The sequence below is a fragment of the Odontesthes bonariensis genome, chromosome 9 (assembly GCF_027942865.1).
Source record: "Odontesthes bonariensis isolate fOdoBon6 chromosome 9, fOdoBon6.hap1, whole genome shotgun sequence".
In the NCBI taxonomy this organism is placed as follows: Eukaryota; Metazoa; Chordata; class Actinopteri; order Atheriniformes; family Atherinopsidae; genus Odontesthes; species Odontesthes bonariensis.
In genome coordinates this window covers 26,344,899-26,366,224 of record NC_134514.1, presented here as the reverse complement: position 1 = coordinate 26,366,224, position 21,326 = coordinate 26,344,899, and the positions used below count along the sequence as shown (strand labels likewise).

At 41.2% G+C, this 21,326-nt stretch overlaps 1 protein-coding gene across 2 annotated transcripts in view; it reads left to right on the top strand.

The window, feature by feature from the left end:
• The window catches only part of st3gal4 (ST3 beta-galactoside alpha-2,3-sialyltransferase 4), a 46,406-nt gene that overhangs the window by 4,538 nt on the left and 20,542 nt on the right, over window positions 1-21,326 (top strand). For both annotated transcript variants that reach the window (XM_075473855.1, XM_075473856.1), the window contains exons 2-7: window positions 13,298-13,369; window positions 15,883-15,964; window positions 16,918-16,998; window positions 19,389-19,486; window positions 19,724-19,787; window positions 20,129-20,224. In XM_075473855.1, coding sequence (XP_075329970.1) covers window positions 13,348-13,369; window positions 15,883-15,964; window positions 16,918-16,998; window positions 19,389-19,486; window positions 19,724-19,787; window positions 20,129-20,224 — 443 coding nt within the window. In that variant the 5' untranslated portion in view covers window positions 13,298-13,347. The remainder of the gene's footprint in view (window positions 1-13,297; window positions 13,370-15,882; window positions 15,965-16,917; window positions 16,999-19,388; window positions 19,487-19,723; window positions 19,788-20,128; window positions 20,225-21,326) is intronic.

The following is a 21,326-nucleotide window of genomic DNA, read 5'->3' as shown; positions in this document are numbered from 1 at the left end:
AGGAGAGATACGCCACCGGTAAGTTGCTGGTTCCATTCATTGAGCTGCGGGTCAAGTTTGCGTGTTGGTGCTGCCGCTGTGTATGCACGGTTCATATGCTTGTTGGCTTACTTTAGTCATGTTGACAGGCATTGTTTGTGTTTTTTTTTTGTTTTTTTTTAAACATTGCTTGTAGTGTCCGTGAATATATTCCAGTTAGGGGTGCGCGATTTGATGATATAAAATCGTGACTGGCGAGGAAGAGTGGAGAATCGCAGGCGATCTATCAAATTAGATTGTCTTTGCCAATCAGCGCAATGATTTTTTATTTTTTTTTTTTAATGCTGGTTCCCGCCGATGCGGCAGACGTAGGGCGTCCTTACCTAACCGACCAATCATAGCGAACTGTGCGTCGTGACACTTTCTTACACGCCTCCATGTTGTGTTTGTAAATGCTTGGAAAACGCATGGACAGCCATGGCTGAAAGCCAAGCCGACGAGCTGGTGAAGAAGAGGAAATCCACCGCTGTAATTTGGAATTGGTTCGGGTTTTCTTCTACCCTAACCCACTGCTGCTGGTCCACATCAGGAATGGGAACAGCAGCAGCGGCACCATCCACAGCACATCCATAGCGGCGCACGGGAGAAACTCACGGCCAGCAGCAGCACTCTCGGGTCGGATGAGGAAACCGCTAGCTCGTAAGCTAACTACGGTGCAAGAGAAAAGGGATGCACCGCGACCGTGACAAACATTACACAGTTGAAAAGTATTCCTTTAGGGCGCTCTGGTGATGGCAGTGCGTGGCTGTGGCTGCAGTAAATGAACATGCAGCGTTGCTCATCTGTTGCTAAATGGCATCATGAGGTGGAGTCAAGTCGTCATCAGTGGTTCGTTTCCGGTTGCTTCACTCTCACTGTGTCAGATGTCATTAATTAGATCATTATTTTTCATCTTGAATTGGGTTACAGTTGAATTACAATGTGTTGATTGCCAAATTCTTTCTTTTACTCCTTAGCTCTTCTGTGGTTCAGCATGTCGACTTAACTCTACTGTAATTGGTCTTTTTTTTTTTTTTGGATGGAAGATCGTGATAAAAAAAATCGAAATCGTGATTTTATGCAAAAAAATCGTGATACAACATTTTTTCCATATCGCCCACCCCTAATTCCAGTGTTTGAATTGTAGCACTTTTACTGTCGCAAGTCCACTTCCGGTTTCACGGTGATGGGTAGTTGCTCATGATTGGCTGCTTTCCCGCTCGCACTACAGGCTGGGTAATGTAGTTAATTGCTTTGTTGGTACTGGTTTGATGTGCTCGACGTTGCTATTTAAAAAACTACATTGACACTTAGTTTAAGTAATGTGGCTTGTGTGTGGAAAGGCAGCGTTTAATGTGCAGTATTTAGGTGTGAAGTTGTTGCATTGCTGTGGTTAAAAGCTTGTGCTTTGCTTAGTCACTTATTAATTATATTATTTATAAAACTAAACTCTAATAGTGTAGAGCATGGACATATTGTGTGTATTACTTATATGTATATTTACATTATTCAAATTTGATGACAAATTATGTACATGGCATCAGTACTGCTTTTACACCATAAACCTTTCTGTTCCACAGGTTTATAACCTGCTATTTGTGGACAACTGAAAAAGTTTAAATAAATCTGCAAAGAGTTAAAACAACGTGTCCTCTCCTAACGCCCCGTTCGGTGGGGAAATCTTAAAGAACCGAACAACCACAGCGTGTTGCGGACTGTGGATGAGAATAATCACACATAGGTATTTTCAGAGCAATACATCCTTCCAGCAATTGTTGACCAAACCAAGATATCACCGTTGCTAATCTCACTAAAAGCCCTCCATACTTGTTTATGCATGAATGTAGAGTTACTCCCATCAGAACCAGCCAATGCAACATAAGACAGTCGGCTTTAGATCAGTTTCAGTTGGATCTCAAGTCTGTGGGATGGAATGGTGTTTTTTTTCTTTTATTTGCTAAGAAACAGTGTGAGAATTTTGTCTCAGGCATCCTTGTTGGATTTGACCAAGCAGCTTTGCTCACACATTGAAGGGAGAGAAACTATTATATGATCACCTGTCAGTCCTGTCAAAAAAAGTTCCACGCACACACACAGCTTACAAGTTCGATCATTTATTGATCTAAGTTCACAAATGGAACCATTTATCCATGCTAATTCAACCAAATTTAGCTAAATATTTGATTTTCTTGTCCATTGCTACATTCAAACAGTTCGGCGAACCTCTTCAACCATCTAATTCTGATGTTATACCTTATCTTTAACTGATTGAATATAGTATCTAATTGAAGGGTTTTTTAATGACCTCCACCTCAACTCTCAATCATAACATGTCCAGGTGTTAGACCTGACTACAGACTGTAAAAAAAGATTGAGGTAATCACCATGATGTTACCCAGTTGTTTACTGCCACTACCCGATGTGAATCCCACATGTTCAGATAAGAGTCATAAGCCATAACAAACAAACCCTCCCATTATTCATTACCCTGCATAGATTTAGAAACCCTACATACATTTTTTTGCTCTCAGACCTAATTTGCCACCCTGCACCTCTTAAATCAACTGTGACTTGCTTAATGCGTCACCAAGTTTCATGTCATTTTGTTTAAACCGTATGTGATAGGCACAAAGTGGATTTGACTGAGACTCGACAAACACTTTGTGTGCCCCTATGTTAGTGACTTGTTAATCAAAAGGTCGCCACATGCCCAATCAACTCTTGCGTTTTCATCCGTTTTACCCCAAATCGTGCCATGAATGTAGAAAACGATCCTTATGCTGTATCAAAAACACCTTAAACTAGTGACTGAGACCACGTAATCACAAGGGAAATGTTTACTGTCATAATTGATCAAATGAGAATTTGCAGTTTACTCTGAGACACTAACATAATCAGATTTTGTAACCCCAGGATCCCCCCCCGTCTCCTGGCTTTTAGCGTTTTACTTTAGCGTTGATGAAGCATTCAAATACTTTGCATGGATTTTTGCTGACCAACTCTTTTTCTAGTATCCTAAAAGGAGGGTACCTGTGAAGATTTTTTTGGCGGGAGTATTTATCGTTCTTGAAGTTGTGAAAAAAGCCTGCCTATTAAAATGGATTATTGCGGTAATACAAGTAACATGAGGACTAACATGAGTAATCTGATTTGGCCCTGACCAAACATCTACGAGCTTGGGAAGCATAGCCTCGTTGATAATTGACAAATCAATCGAGAATTAGCGAGGCACCTCAACTTTCTGCTCTAATTCGAGAGAGGGAAGAGGATCTGTGGCAGAAAGCGATGGCAGCTTTTCTGAGGTACAAAGTTACAGATAGGGATGTCCCAATCAGGTTTTTTTGGCCCCGAGTCTGAGTCCGAGTCATTTGATTTTGAGTATCTGCCGATACCGAGTCCCGATCCGATACTTCTACAGTACATTAAAAAAAATGAAGAACGCAGAAGAAACAGATCCAGGATGTCCCTGATTTTTATTTTTCATTTTATTCACTTATTTTATCATTTAACTAATTTAATTAGCTTTATCGTTTGAAGTGTTTATTAGTTTTATTCATTTAATCATTTAATTAATCAAGTAATAAACAAATTTGTCTAATATAAAAACGAGCTGCAGCTAACCTTGAAATACCTGGCCGGCATGTAAACAAATAAGCATATAAAAGTGCCACAGTGTTATAAAGTAAGGCCAGTAATGTGCTTTTCGGAACTGCAGTCCTAATTCTTACTCTCCTCCTCTGGCTTCAGGGAAGAAAATTTACGTTTTTCTTGATTAAAAACCAACATCTCTACCTTGTCAGGTTTGAGCCTGTTCCTGTTCTCTTCAAGGATGTTAGCGATGTCCTTGCCACCTCTTGAAATCCCAAGTTTGCATATCTCACAGTTTGAAATCGCAACGTTTTTGTCATATACTTTAAAATACCTCCACACCGCAGACATTCGCGCCCCCAGCTTCAAGCTGCTGCTGTGTTCTGCTTCGCTTTACGGTACGCAGCAAAGACACGTCATGCTGCATGTGTTGTTTCTGTGTGTAGTTGAGACCATAGACATAAAAATTCGGGGAGTTATGATTATTGTGGTTGGGGATATACACCTTCCTCGTTCGAGACCCATCCAAGATGGCAGCCGCGCTGATACGTCAGTTCGAATCGGCAGCGTCAGTCTATGAGGCGTCTACGTATATTATGTCTATGGTTGAGACAGTCTGACTCTGTACCACCACATAACAATAAATACTAATCTGTTATTTTTTTCGCATTTGTTTCTATATATCGGCTAGGGCCGGCACGGTATATATATTCGTACCGAACCGTCACGGTACGGGGGTCACGGTTCGGTACACGCATTTCCACGCAGAATACACACGGTACGGAAGTTTTCTGAACGCGGAACTGTTATTTTGCAAGAGTTTCCTTCAGGACCCATTTAAACACTGCCACATGCAAGCTCTGATTGGTCCGTAGAGATATACGCTTTCGGACAGAGTAGTTATAAGAACGCAGTTATCAGAACTGTCCTACTCGAATTTCGTTCTGATAACTGTCCTTCCCCAGCGGAGCTGTTTCAGTCTGCATTCGCACATGAGTCGGGACTGATGCGCCGCGCGCAGCCGTCTGCGTCAGTGACGTGTTAGCCGTTAGCCGTTTAGCGCTACATTAAAAAACAAAACAAAACCGGTAAAAGTAGAAAAAACACCACCAAGAAGCTAATATGGAGAGCGGGGAGGCCACCGTGTTCATGGTCTGCATGATGGTGATATTAATCATGGACAATCGCATCAGGCGTCTAATATCGAGGCTGGAAGAGCACACAGAGAGTCAGGATCAAGCGCTGGCGATACTTCTTCGTTTAATGAAGGAAGAAAGGAGAGCAGCGTGCCGCAGACAAAGGAGACCAGTGTAAGTTTAAAGTGATACTCCGGAGTAGATTCAACCTGGGGTCATTTGAACCGTGATATCCAGCCAAGTAGCCCACCCGCAGTTTTTTCGATATTGGCTGAACATCAGCTGAGTTACTGAGTTATCCCGAATAGCTTCGTACAAGGGTTAATGGATCCTGGTCCGTATCTCCAAAATTACCACACTAAAATCACATGCCATGACACCAAACTTCTACAGTAGTACAAATATGGTCTGTACTCACAAAACGATGCATTTGGAAGTTTGAAAATAGTCCAGGAGTTTATTATTATCAACACAAGCCTGATAGCTTCTCTGCAGCTAAAGCTGCGTCGACGTCACTTCAGGGAGCTGGGAGCTTCAAAGTAAGATGAGGGTTGATCTACTACTATAGACAACAAAGTATATGCTATATTCTACATGTTTTTTTTATGAATTTTTTATGTTGTAGAGTTGTGAAATTATTTTATCAATGGAGAAATTGAGCAGCCTTGCTTTGTTGTCTACAGTAGTAGATCAACCCTCATCTTACTTTGAAGCTCCCAGATCAAGGAAGTGACGTCGATGCAGCTTTAGCTGCAGAGAAGCTATCAGGCTTGTGTTGATAATAATAAACTCCTGGACTATTTTCAAACTTCCAAATGCTTCGTTTGGTGAGTACAGACCATATTTGTACTACTGTAGAAGTTTGGTGTCATGGCATGTGATTTTATTGTGGTAATTTTGGAGATACGGACCAGGATCCATTAACGCTTGTACGAAGCTATTCGGGATAACTCAGTAACTCAGCTGATGTTCAGCCAATATCGAAAAAACTGCGGGTGGGCTACTTGGCTGGATATCACGGTTCAAATGAGCCCAGGTTGAATCTACTCCGGAGTATCACTTTAAAGCTGCAGTCTGCAACTCTTTTTCAAGCATAATGCCTGGAACTGTCCGGGGATTCTGAAAGTAGTACATTAAATACCCCAATACAAAAAAAAAAAGAGTTCTCTAGGTCCCCTATATGTCCCGCTAGGTCCCTCCAAAGCCAGCAGGTTTGTTTACAAAATTGCAGACCGGACCGGTAAAAGGTAACCAATCAGGTTTACGAGCTGGGCTCTGTTGCCTGTCAATCACCGATTGTGCACGCGCGATACAAGGTAGGCTCGTCCCCACGCTTATTTATCTGGACTATTGAACTTCATTACGGGCTAGTCTACTTACTGTGTCTTCCATGATCGCAAATGACAGGTGAGTTGATGAATGAGGAGTCGTGTAGGCGCATCTGGCGTGCACGTCTACGTGCACGAGTTCTCATGTGTTTTGAAGGGGCGGGACAGGAAGTTGAATAACTTTTTATTTTTCGGTTAAAAAATAAGCATTTCTTGCATTTTGCGACTACGGAGGTCACCGTTTTCAACTTCAAGCGTTCTGATAGATCATGTAAACTCTTAAAATGCCAAAAAGTAGGACTTTACGTATGACAACAACAAATCTTGCAGACTGCAGCTTTAACTTATTAAACACGCGCCGGTTCTGTCTGTGTGGTATGGTGAAACATTTCAGCCGTGATAGCATGACATGGGGCGTAGCTACCGACCACCACACACCTCCGTCAGATGCGTATGTGTTCTATAGAACCATGAAAAGACCCGACCAATTACGTCTCCCAAATGTATTACAACAACCCCTGGATACGAATACATGCAGAGCAAAAAAAATTACAGAAGCAATTGGAATTTACATCGCATCTGCTATGCACCCATATTCCACTGTAGAAGAGGCAGGATTCAGATATCTATTACGCCTCATTCGGCACTGTACCGAAAATGTACCGAACCGTAGGGTCCGTACCGAGGTACGTACCGAACCGTGAGTTTTTGCACCGTTCCACCCCTAATATCGGCTATATATCCGATCGCTGATCGGGATGAAACTTCCGATTCCGATCGAGTCAGAAACCACGTGATTGAATCGGGACATCCCTAGTTACAGACATGGTTGGAGAGAACCCTGTTTTTTTTGCCAGCGGTTGAAGTTCTTGAAGCTCTTTTGTGGGTTGAAAGAGCTCTTCAAGCTCTCTACAGCCAAAAAAAAAAAAAAAGTAAGACAGTTGTGAATTGCTAAAGGGGGTATGGATACTGATGCGACTGCTTACAAAACAATGATAACTGATGAGAATGCAGCTATGGGCAGTCATACAGTCATTTAAAGACGCAAGACATTGAGAACGAAGACTGAATACTTGACTGATCCCAAAAGAAATGGTATTGTTGCCGTGTTAATTACAAATTTAGTATTTACAAAAAGCAGTATTTTCCCCCCAAAAAACATAAGAAGAGCACACAAACCAGATTGTTTTTTTCCCAACTTCTGGCATGATCAATATGAAAGGAAAGTTGAACGCAAGTGAATCATAACCTAATCAAATGGATCGTGGACCTTGGCTGATGCTCTAAAGCCACTATCCCACACAAATAATTGGAAGTATGCCTCATCTATTTATTTTACGTTTTCATTTTACGAACTGTCTTTATATTTCACAGACAAACCCTTTACAGGGCTTTGATCTACACAGGCTCATCTGGTGTCCTAAGCCATTTTAATCCATGGTACTATCAGTCAGAGAGGTTTTTGTATAGAGGGGGGAAAAACAACAAAAAGGCTACGTCTGTTGGCATATTCTGTTTACAGATGAGTTGACATGTTCGGGATAAAATGGAAAACTATGATAGGTTGTCGACAATATGAGAATGTCGAGGTTGACGATGAGGATCAAGATATTATAAGGAAAACCCGAGTGGCAGTAACGAAATTGTCTTCTTACAATGACTATCAGAAAAACCACGAACGATATCACTACGTCTTTTCTACTGTGCATTCTAGACAATTTGAGCTCATCTGTATGTTTCACACACAGATGTTTTAAAGAAGCACAAAGGGTCAGAGGTTTTGATTTCTTTTTAAGGCTTTTTTTTTTTCCTATGAAAGTGGTCAAAATGTCACGTGGTCATCCAGAAATAGTGCTTTTCAGTGGATTAAAACATGGATTAAGTGTGATAGAGGTGATTTTCTATTGTGAGCAGGACACAAGATTTTTTTCCTGTAGAATGTGTCTGTGGTTGAGAGATATCAGCAAGTACGTGAGACGGAATTGCGGAGGGGCAAAGGTCATTGTGACTCATAATTTATGTCAGTCTGGACTGTTTTGAAAGGACTTTACCCATTCAGAATTTATTCAGTGAATCAATCAAACGTCCAGTGTTTCCCACACATAGACTAATTCGTGGCGGTGCGCCACAGATTAAACATCGGCCGCCACATATTGCGTTTCGTTATTATTATTTTTTTTAACGCTATTTAAAAAATACTCGTATTCGTTAAGTTGCATTTCCTTGCTGCTCTACCTCCGTCTCTGTCCCTCGCGTCTCTCTCGCATAGCCTACTCACACACACAACCCCTCCCCTCCGTGCTTCCCTGGAAGCGTGGAAGCTTGCTAGCTTAGATTAGCTCTATAGCTCTGGCTCAACCGAAAGAAGACTGCAGGCGAACTTCACGAAAGGTTGGTATCACGTGCACCTTTATGAAATCACACATTAAAAAGTCCTATAAAAATATTTTATATTTTTAATACAATGTTGTTTGCTATGGGTTGTCCCGACCCATAGCAAACAAGCGATTACGCCTTCTTTATAAAGTTAACTAGTCGCAAGTTTGCCGTAAAAAAAAAAAAAAAAATGTAGTTGGGTTTGTCGAGGTCTAAACACTAGCAGCTGTGAATCAAATAAAGTAGGTTTTTAACACTCTTACACTGAATGTTTGCTGCTTCAATCCAGATGAGTATTGAAAAATATTTTCCGCGATTGAAAAAGAGACGTGCGTGTTGAGGATGAGGACCAGCCTGAACCGGAGGTATCAGTCTGAAACAGCTGAACAGTCCAACCAGTGTAATTAGCTATGTTATTAATTTGTTTACAATGAAGATGTGAAAATCTGCAGATAAGCCGCACCTGTGTTACCCACCGTGACACAGGTGTCACAAATCCTTACGTCCCCCATAATTTTCCTTGATGGAGAAATTATCCAGGTTCTTATGTGACTGACATATATGTCACATTACAGATCTCTGACAGTGGGGGGTGGTATTCTGGAAAAAAAATCTGAAATGGGTTCTATGTGGTCTATTTAGTCTGTGTTATAACCTCCTTAATTTTAATTTAAGTAGAAATGGGTCTGGGTTCTTATGGGTTAATACAATAAAGTTCTGTGGTGTGACCAATTATTAACGAAGGAAGAATTTTTGAAGAATTTTTTACCCCCCCCCCTCCCCCCCCCCCACCCCCCCGGCCCACCACCACCACACATTGCCTTCACATCTGTGGGAAACACTGACGTCTGTCCTTTTTTTTACAGAACTCAAAAAATTGAAGAATGGCAAAGTTAATAGTCGTTTGTGTTAATAAGCTGAATTAATGACAACTCTCAATTTCTTTTAATGTGACGTAGCTGCAGAAGTAGCCTTCTCTAACCCTCCCGCTTTCTTGGGAACAGGGGAGGATGCGGCTTTAACCAACGATGCCTCTGGCAACAAATTTCCAATTGAATGCGTTTGCCGGAATTACTTCCACTGGGCTATTTTGTGGGAACTGCCTGACTCATCTTTAATCACTACAGTGTGTGACAAAGCACCGTAAGTGGTCTGTCTACATTTATGTCGTGATCCATGGTTAGATTTACAGCAGGGCTGTAAGCATGTCTGTGGTGAGGGGCATCTCAGACAGAGATAAATCTTTCTCTCAGTTGGTGCCGAACATCTTGAGGACTTCTGCCAGTGCCAGCCAGCTATCCTGTGTGCCTCCCGGCATTGTACCCCCTCACTCTGATCTCCATTCTGGCTCCCCTCCAACTCTTTTTCCCTGCAAACTGCATCACATTCAGTCTGCTATTGTGCTTCTTAGCTTTTGTATTGCCTTTAGAGTCTGCAAGGAAGAAGCCATAGTATATCCAATTGTTGAAACTGCTGCATGAAGTAAACAACCTTTAAAAAAGACTGTGGGAAATATATGATTCAAATTTTTTTGACAAGCTGTTGGGAGGATTAATTATACTCCTATGAACAAAATCAGTTTTCACTATTTAGGTGTGTTCTAATCATAAGGTGTCGTACGAAAAGTCTGTACTAAGAGGAGGTACTCACATTTCAAATATACACTTCTTGAAGCTATACAGTTATCAGCTACAGTTTAGAATCCTGTTTCCCAAAAAGTGTTGAAGCTTTGTAAATGAAGACAGAATGCATCCATTTTCTATACCTGCTTTATCCCATCATGGTCGTGGGAGGGCTGGAGCCAAACCCAGTTGTCACTGGACAAGAGGCAGGCTGGACCCTGGAAAGGTCGCCAGTCCATCACAGGGCCAACATGGAGACAAACGAGACAAAGAGCCATGCACTCACCCCTACTGCCAATTTAGACTCACCAGTTAACCTGCAAGTATAGACTGTGGGAGAAAGCCGGAGTACCCAGAGAGAACATACAAACTCCACACAGAAAGGCCCTAGATGAAAATGGAACCGGGAATTGTGCTGTGATGCGACAGTGCTAACAACCTCACCACGAGCATGAATTATTTGATTTAAATCTGCGTGTGTAATGGAAAAAAAAAAAAAAAAAGTCTCTAAACTGACATTTGCACATAGGGATTTTTGCCCAAGAACCTTCGTCAAGCAACCTTTGTGGTTCTCTCAGAGCGTGGTTGTCTACCTTTCGACTGCGAACTCAAGACCCACAAATATAAGGCTATAAAAACATTTCGTCTTTCCACTCTGCTCTCTTGAAACTGAAAGTGTGGTTGTTTGTTTGATGAGACAGGCTGAGCCTGCTGCATTCATACAAAATTAGCCACTGAAGCACTTTCACAAAAGGTTATTATGCTTTACATTTAAAATGCTTCCATTTTAGAATGAACCGAGACTCTATTTAGTGTAAAATATGTGGCCGGGTGGGACGCGAATATCTATTCTCAACAATGTCACCATATGGTGCCTCTCACTTGAATGCCACTGTGAGCATAGGTGTTTCGGAGCACCCATGTGTGCCAGGTAGCATACTAGGGGTGGGACGATATGCTTTGGTCACGATTCGATTGTATCACGATTCTAAGGTGCCGATTCGATTTGTATCACGATTCTTAATAATTGCGATTCTCCAAGTATTGCGAGTCGATATAATCAGTAATTGCAATTTTCTTCCTCCTTAAAAAAACAAACAAGTTGAATCATACACTTCTAGAATGAATGTCGTTCCCATAAACAATGCACACCAGTCTGTGTCAGTCAGTCCAGCAGCTGACATTTATTTCAACTGAGACAAAAGAGGCATTATTTAAAGTTTACAGTTACAAAATGAATTGAAATGTCCACACAGCACAAATGTGGGCTAGTTTTAACATAACTTAATGTGATGAATTGATGAAGTTTATCTGGACACGGATATGATGTAATATAATCGATGAAGCTTCCCTTGGCATAGCAAATGTGTTTAGCATAAACGGGATTCAGATTACAATTCTGCTGCCATAATGCTGGACAGGACAAGGGTTTAAAAAAAAAAAAAAATCGATTCAGGGGAGAAAAATCGATTTTTAAAATCATCCCATAAAGAAATCGCGATATGTACATGAATCGATTTTTTTTTTTCGCCCACCCCTATAGCTTACACTTGTCATTGATTAGCTAATGACCGCTCCACTACCTTTAATGCATTGCATTGTGATGTGAGATAAACATCCAAAAAAGGCCGAATGGCAACCAACAAAATGGACAAATTTGTCACATAAATACCAAAAATATCCACACCGTCTTCCAGTGAGAACTCTACCGTGTCAACGAAGATAGTAGCTGTTCAGATGTTAGGCAGAAAAAAGGTTGGACTTGTCAAGCTAGCTGGAAATGTAAATACCCATGGATAGACTACTAAGTATGTTGTGAGGTTTGCACTGTGGATTGTGGATTTTTGTTTTTCCTTTATCTTTATCGGAGCCTTTAGCGTTAGGTTACATTACATTAAATTCTTGTATGCATCACCAGTGTTGCACAATCTCTTTAATAATTCTGTGTGATCTTTCAAGTAAGAGCGGAATTGTTTAGCCTGTATAAGAAATGAAAAAAACCCAAAAAAAACCATGAGTGGTCATGCCGAAGCCTTGAGTCACATTTAGACTGATTGTTTTCTGGTCTGCAGTCCAAAATCCAAAGATAGCTAAGGAGGCTGGAACTATTGGATGTCCTGGCATTTTTCATGAAGGAGAAAGTCAATGCAAAACTTCTGTCAGTTTGAGACTACGCCAAAGGCCTTGTCACAACAATGAAATGAGGGATAAAAGGCTTCCTTTGCTACTAAAAGCATCCGCACAACAGAGAGAGAAAAAAACAAAAGAGAAGTCCAAACACACAATAGAAGTTTGCTCCCGTCCACATTCTTAAGTGCTTTCATTTCCAAAAAGATGACCTTGAAGAGAGATGCATCCCAGCTTCATATCCTGCTTGGGATGCAGACACGCTCACTCCAGTCTACAGAAGCCTCACTCTGATTCCGACTGTAGCGATGTAACATTATATTCCAGGTTGTGTAACAACTGTTTTTTTTCTTTTTTTTTTCTGTTTAATTGATCGTGTGGTTTACACTTCTTCAACGTCTCCATGTTTTGGCGAGCAGGGTCCAGGAAGTTTTTTGCCGCAGTCTCACATTACTCTTATTCCCGCATAGTTGGTGCGCTCACCCAGATCCCAAAACAGAAACTTCAGCTGTGCACTCTTTTCAGTTTACTATTGATTTTTGGCGATGTATCAGCTCTGAAGCAATGACAGACATACTCAGTGGAACCCTGTTTGAGGGACTCTGGCCTCTGCTAGTCTGTTATCTGACAAACTCTGTAGAGATAGAAAAAGTAAAAAAGTTAAATGGACAGATGTGTGTTGCATTAAATGCCCTTAGAGCTTATCTAAGCCATAATCTAATCTCTCCAAAGCATGGTTGAAACGAGCTGATGCGCTCTATCCCTCAGGTCAGAGTCCAGTTTGTCTATCAGTTCACCATGATCCTCTTAAATTGATCGGCCTTCATCTGCTTCCCCTCTCTCTCTCTCTCTCTCTCTCTCTCTCTCTCTCTCTCTCTCTCTTAACTTCTCTTAACCGCTGTCTTGTTCTCTCTTTTTTTCTTTCCTCGTGAATTTTGCGCCCTGAAATTGACTCTCTTCGTGTCTCATTTCAAACGAACCCATTTGCAGGTGAATTTCCCTTTCCTGTAGTTTCCCTTTCAGACGTTTTTCTCAGAAGTAGATCGTGCAGTTTAAAAAAAAAAAAAGAATGTACCACTAAATGAATTATTTTCCCTCTCAGGATGAGCTCATGCATTACGCAGACATGAGAGGGCAAAGGAAGATGTGAAGATGTCCCAGAAGGCAACTAAAAGTAAGGTCTTTTATTTATTTATGTTTTTTTTTTTATTATCATTATTATTCTTTACTGTGAGCCTACTCTAGATTCCTTTTTCCGGGCGGTTATGTCCCTATTAATTGCACCAGTATATCTGATAATAATCTTCACTAATCTTGCGGTGATGTTATAGAAATGCAATTTGGGGGCTTTAGTTGCTTTTGAAGTCAGCGTTGTTGTAATTCTAGTCTCTTCGGCTAACATGTTACTAGCTGTAACTTTAAGTTGAACTGATAAACAAATGTGCGTGTGCTGTTGATCATCATAACTAATCCTTGAAAATAAACAGGAAAAATTGAACTTACCAAACACTGAAACAGTACTTTAAAATGCCTGTTGTGAGCATTGTGCTCTTTGCCTTGCTACGAGTAAAGCAGGTTGAGGAGAGGTTTTCAATGGTTTCACATCTAAATGTGAAAAAATAAAATCCAACTGTAAGTAGACAGAGGGAAGATACTGGATAGAATAGATAATATGAGCAGAGGAGTCTTTAGGGTACGTTTTACTTAAGCGACTGGTGGGATTTATGAGCAGTCAGCGTCTACCTTTTAGTAGACTGCAGTCACAGGCCGGGCCATTAGTTTGAAATATCAGAAGGGTTTCTGATGAGGAAAGTTAAGCTAAGAGCTATGCAGAGCAGAGCCACGGACAAGCAAGTTTTTACCATCTAAAAACAGCTCAAACTTTAAAAATGTCATCTTGATTAGAGCAAATTCTACTTGTATGAACTAAATTTCACACAGTGTCATTGTGTACTTTGTCACTATGATCTCAATGTCGGTGCTGCTCCTGTTTGCATATGCAATATATCATGTTGTTTTTCAGCTGTGGCTCACAATTCCACTGTAAATTATTTCCAAAATTTGAAGTATATATTATGAACATGGCAATAAAAAAAAAAAAAAAAAAGAAACCAAATTGTTTGCCAATACCTGCCACCAGAAAATGAAGTGGCTTGTCGAGATTATACTATAATATTAGATTTAACATTTAGGCTTTTTGCATGTGTACAAGTACATTTACAATGTTAGTTTAGGTTGTTTTTCATATTAAATGTGAGGAAATTGAGACAAATGTTCAAAATTTGCAAGCTATAAATTTTTACATTTGGCACCCAATAATCCTGTGGGAGTGGACACTCATGCTGATACCTTATTAAAATGCAAGTTGATTTGTTGCGATACACGGCTAAAGTTTAATAATGACTTGTAATGCTGCGTAAGGCCAAGAAAAGTTACAAATAAAATTGAGCCCTAAGGCAAAGTCAATTTCTGCATGTTTGGTCTATACTTCTGATATTGGCTAAATAAATGCACGCCACTCACACACTGCTGTCTCCAGAAGATCATTTTTGTTCCAACTGTTTTTCAACCAAATTTTTTTTTTAACCTAGATTGTTCCTGAGATCCAGTCTGTGACCAAGGGAAATTGTTAAACCACAACACTTTAATCAACTGAAAGGCTTGGACATAAAATAATACATTAAAAACACACACATTTTGCTTTGAGATATTCAATCGTACTCAGATATCAGATTTTGCCCATCGACCTTACTTATTAAGATCAATTTCTTTAAGAGTGAATCTTAAAACTTACTGAACCACAATATTTCCAGAAGTGCTAACTGATTCATCTGTTTACACTGAAGCACTTAGAGACTGTAATATACAGGATGTGAACAGGTTGCTAAGCTTCCCCACTCTCTCTCGAATGTTCGAACTTCGAAGACAAAGTGGCAGCTCTTGAACCTAACCAAGTTCTTGTGTAGCTGAAACGTAACGTTATGCTCTGCGTAATACCAGAGTCTAAGATGCATTTCTCTTGTTGCCTTGCAAAATTAAATATGTTAAATAAAAACTAGTTACGTGTACTCAATTTCAAATATCATTTTGTAGTTTTGTTGTTCAGCACCTGTTTCTAAACCTAACCAAAGATAACTGATAACTGAAAACAGATGAGATGCTTTGATATTTCTAATGAAGCCACTACATTGACCACAGGATGAGGTTAAACTAACCTAAACCCATTTCACAACTCTGCTGTGGTTTTACAACATACTCGGTTGCTTTCGCTGGAATTCGAATCAAGCTTACAAAACCTATGATTACGGAGATCGCTAAACGGAGATCGCTAACGCTCAACTCCAGGTTTTCCTATTTCAGCGTGTTCCTTTTTCAAACTTTCACTGTGATTTCAACAGTGAGTGAACAGGTGAACATGTTTGAATCTGATTTGTGTTTCATAGTTCAATAGTTTCACCCCTTGCCATCAAATTGAAACCATTTTGGGTGGACGGTTTCTTTTTAGTGAAACTGTACATTTGCCTCGAGCGGAAGAAGTGCTGCTTTCAGGTTTCTTTTTCCATCAGCCATCGTCGCACAAACTGTACATCGTCTTCAAGTGGGCAGGTAAATACCTGCTCAATTAAATACACACTTTACTCTCTTTTTCTTATTATATACCTCTGTTTTTGTCTTTAACCACTTTAGCATGGTGCCTTAGGCTTGTCCCAGTTCTCATCTTCTTCGTCTCCTTTGTCACATACTACTGTTCCTACACCATTCTTCAGAGGTAATGCCACACACACTGACACAATCATGTATTTTATTTCTCGCTTGCTCTGGTATTAAAGGGATAGTTCACCTCTTTTGACATGAAGCTGTATGACATCCCATATTAGCAATATCATTTATGAACATTGACTTACCCCCCGCTGCGTCCTGTGAGCCGAGTTCCAGGCGAGTTTTGGTGCTGACGAAGGTAGTCCGGCTAGTTGGCTGGGGCTAAACAAATAAAGCGTCTTGCTTCTCAAAACAATATGCGTTCAAAAGAGTAATACATTTGCATCACAAAATCGTTTTGCATGAAAAAGTCAGACCTCGCATCGCTTGGCGCTATTTTTGCCTCCCTTCATATCAATGCGTCCAGCCACCTAGCGATAGCCGCACCTGTTACGGTGTTTACTGCTCAGAAGCAGGGGACTGCTCGGCCTGCTCTTCGGTCTGCACAGCCTACATTGGACGCATTGATATCAAGGGAGGCAAAAATAGCGCCAAGCGATGCAAGGTCTGACTTTTTCATGCAAAACGATTTTGTGATGCATTACTGTATGTATTACTCTTTTGAACGCATATTGTTTTGAGAAGCAAGACGCTTTATTTGTTTAGCCCCAGCCAACTAGCCGGACTACCTTCGTCAGCGCCAAAACTCGCCTGGAACTCGGCTCACAGGACGGAGCGGGGGGGTAAGTCAATGTTCATAAATGATATTGCTAATATGGGATGTCATACAGCTTCATGTCAAAAGAGGCGAACTATCCCTTTAAGTTCATACAATGCCCCTAACTTACGAAGGCCAGCAAAGTTCTGATCGGCGAGTGGTCCGGGCTGCTGGTCGGCTGAAGCCTTCACACTTGCCCACTCTTGCACTTTTCCAGTGGACTGGACACCGTTGCTGGCACACGGCATCTTTATGGACCCAGCAGCAGTTTTTAATGCAAGTTGTGGTAACTGTCTGTGTTTCAGCTCCAGCAAGTTTGTGAACAGTAGCAAGTCGCTGTGCGGTGGCTGGCTAACCCAGAAGAAGTGGGAGAGCCTTAACTTTAAGTGAGTAATGGCACGTCTGTGTTTTCTTTTTTACATAGTGGAAAGGAGTGGGTGGCTTATTAAAGGAAAACACTATGCCAGTATTCGAGTGTAGGTGCCAGGTCCCTTGAAACTTAACAGCTCGCAATCTGCCACGAAGAGAAACCCCCCCCCCCCTTTTTTTTTTTTTGTCAGAGAGGGCCGAACTTATTATGAAAGATGAGTTTCCATCTGAGTAGTTGTTATTGTAAGTTTTAGACACTCAAGTGGAATGTCTTGATTGAGTGATTTATGGGAAAAAGTTAATAGAAAAACCAGTGTTAGCTCATGAATATGCTTCTGATGAAATTTTGTTGCGGTACACAATCGCTTGTTTGAGTAAGTAACCAATGCTTCACATTCTCCAGCCACTTCTCTTTTATTTTTCTTTTACTCTATGATCAGTTTATTCAGCTGTATATTTACTTGTCTTTCTGTGGGCTCTGCTCTCTTACAAAATAGAGAAATGGTCACCATCTGTGGTTTGTCCCAACCTTGTCCAGAGTCACTGTTTATTTCTTCAGCCCAGCAGACCTTCCACTGCCAACCCGTAAAAAAATGTTTCGGCCCATAATCCCTGTGTTTACCCCCGTAAAAGAACACAGTTTCTTATGGGTTGCTGGGCCACTCTTCTTGGGTTTTTACATCAGTTATTACATTCACAGGGAGTCCTTCCAGGCAATCTCTGTGACATTTCTCCAATTAGACCCCTCCAAAAGAGGTTTAATCTGATCTCCTGCAGAGCGGTAGGGAGCTCGCGAGGGTAATAAATGTCCGAGAGACTCGCAGTTAAAGACAATAGGTCATAAACAGCTGCAGCCTGAAGCCAACGAGGAACAAAATGCAACTCTTTCACTTAATACAACCTGCAACATTTATTTCACTCCACAGGCTCTGTGAATGTTCTTATTTTCTTTTCCCTCTCCTCAGCAGAAAAATGCCAATGTAGGATTTTAACGAGGGAGATTGCTATTAAATGACATCATATAAATGGCTGAGTTTCCTTTTTGAGTCTCGTTTACATGCCTGAAGAAGACATATTGGGCCTTTTTTAACAAGTTGGCAGGATTTTCTTCTCATTAAATCGTTTGAGACATTATTCGGTCAAACTATCACTTGGCTTAAGCCCAATAGTTGTCTTCTCACCCCTACTAAGAAAAAAACCAAAAAGCTCTTCAGACCACCCGGCTTTAGAGGTGAAGAGTGAAGGGCGGGGAAGTGAGCAACGCTCATTCTGCCCCCCTCCTCCTGGGGTTGTGCCTCTTGATAGCGAGGGCCTCTTCCTACTACGGCAGCTGCTGAACGAAGTTAGGAAGAAGGTTTGCCAATCAGTTTATGACAGAGCCGTGCAGTCATATCGGCTGCAACCAGAGTTAGATCCTGAACAGAGAGGAGCTCCCCTCAGCAGACTGTTGGTGAACAATTAGATTTTATACGTTTACATGTTGGCTGAAGACACTCTTGTCATGCGGGCTGTGTTGTAACTGACCGCAAGTGACTCCAGTTTATGTCATATGCTGTGCTTTAGTATGCTGCAGTACCTGTAGCTTCCTGCAGTAAACTGAAACACGGGCTGCATTGTGGTGTCGCGCTTCGCAGCAAGATGGAAATTTGTCTAGGGTGTACCCCGCCTTTCGCCCGGTGGCAGCTGGTGCAGACTCCAGACTCCCCGTGACTCCGAGTTGGATAAAGCGGGTATTGGAATAGAATAAATGAATGAACCGCAAACTCGATGAAGCCATTCCTCCAGTCCCAGCGAAAACCCTCAGGCTCTCTCTGAATATAGATATAGATGATTTATCGCCCGGAAACTGTTTGGCACTGTTGGGTATAAGTTATAGGTCCCATTAAGCAATGCTTTCTGAGCAGTGCATTCAAAGATGGCTTCATCGTTCTAGCAGGTTGAACACGAGCAAGAAAATTAGGTCGGGGCTGCGAAGTAGAGGCCAAACGGAAGAGGCAAGTTGCACTTGTCAAGCGATTTAGTTTTTTTTTTTTATTCCGAACAGGCAACTGAGGGAGATCATTTTTCCAGTTGACAGTGACTTCAAATATCCAAAATGAAATCCGCACTCTCAACAACATTTTTTTTTTCTCATAATATGTCCCCTTTAATGCTCACCAGAGCACATTTAACAGTTAAGTCTGCAGCTTAGCAAACGAGGCAGGTTTTCATGAGTGCTGTACTGTGTGGCTACACAGATGTTATTGTCTATTGTGTGGTTATATCGCTCTGGCCAGAACTTCTCATAGTGGTTTTCTTCAGCCTCGCTGCCTGAAACCTCACTCATATCCTCCTGTGATATAATTAATTTCAACACTGCAGCCCTGTTTTATGTTATAATGCCTGTTCGGACACTTCTCTCTTGCAGCATTAGCAGACAGACGCAGCTTTTTCTGAAACTGGAGGATTTCTTTTGGCGGGACCATGTGTCAAAGCAGACATTGCCTTATGGAATTAAAGACAGTGGTATGTTGACTTTCCACCGTTTGATATCCTTTGCACGGTTCGCTCAGCATGTCTCACATTTTACTATTTGACTGACGAATATGACCACGAACGCTCCACATTAGATCTGATGAAAACGACTTGGCTTGATGATATTGTGATTTTTGAAGGGTGTGATACAAGCGACACCCTAAAGAAACGGCCTGTGTGAATTGAGGCTTTCGGCAGCCTGACCACTTCTCTTGGTTTCTTTTCCAGAGCTGCTGCTACTCAAAGTTCTTGCTGTAACTGCAAATGATCAAATGCCGGCTAAACTTGAAAAGTAAGTATGAACTAAGCAAACTTGCCAAGTGAAACTCATTAGGCTCGTTGTTTTACCGTCGCAACAAGGGTTCAAATTGACTGTTTTACATGTTCCCTTTATTTTTATTTTATTGATTGAATGTCATGAGGTGGAGCGATCGCGCCGAGATATTCGACCTTTTTTGACCACTTCGTTAGTTGATCATTAGCAGAGAATCCTTGTGTGCTTGCTGATTATGCCTCCAGACAAGCATTCTGTTCCTATTTTGAACACTGCGGGAAAAGCACAGGACCATCATTATTTCATACTTGTTCAGTGTGTGTATAGCTCATTTGTACATGTGGTGTTTTTCTCTACAGCCACGAATGCAGAACCTGTGTTGTCATAGGCAATGGCTTCGTCATTAAAAACAGCTCTTTGGGAAGCATCATCAACAAATACGACGTTGTCATTCGGTAAGCAAGGCTCCCCCACACAGAAACGTAAATGCAGCCATATCCACAAGCCCAATCCCGAGAATGTTTGAACTCTGCGTAACCTTTGAGTTTGAACAAAATGCAGGGATTTTCATATCCTATAAACCAATGTTCGCTATAGATCTTGGAAAACATATCAAATGTTGAAATTGCGGAATTGCTCTTCTGTCGAAATATTAGCTTAAATTCGATGGCATCAACACCTCTCAAAAGATCTGTGACAGGGTCGCAGTCTTTAAAAGTCTTGGAACTGAGGAGAGCCGCACTGATAACACGTCAGACGGTCTGTTTCCTTCTTCAGTTTGGAGGATGTGGTCTCCATGATTTCCAAAAAGAATTTGGTCTGATTTTCTCGAACCGCAGAACTGTTTTCAACTTTGTCCCATTTTAAATGAGCTTTGGCCCAGCAGGGGTTGTGATGTTGTTTATATTTGGCCTTTGCGTGATAAAGCTTTACCCCACCTTTGTGGATTTTTAATCCAGTACCTCTTCTCTGGAGGGCATCCAACAGGGCTTTTTTGGCATTTTCTTAAAATATGCATTACAGTGATGGCGATAGGCTCTTCTGCACTCATTGAAGTCAACAACTTCACAAAAAGCTTGCGATATTCGTTATATTTTCTATTTTTGATGGATTGCACATGGGTAGGCTAATACCAGTGGAATTAACATGAAAAAGAATCAAAAAAATAAAACACATAACCTCTACATGACGACTGTCGTGTTTCAGGTAAGTACAGACTGTAAAGTTAGCATCAGCTGGATATTGTTGCTTTCTTCTTGTCTTCCCCCTGATTACTGGAAGTAGGACAGAAATTGGCTTTGTTGGAGACTTATAATGGACGGCATCCAAATGTGGGACATTGACACTGATCATGACACAGCCATCCTCGGCAGTTTGCAAAGTTTGGGGTCAAATCAAGTTCTCTCGAAGGAGAGAAGAAAACCTTTAGTTTACTCGGGGACAAAGATATTTTGCAAATCTGACTTTACATCTTTGGTATGAACACACGCATTCTGAGTTTTTATAAGCCTCTTTTAAACAGCCTGAATTTGGCCCGTCCACAATGCATTTTTCTCC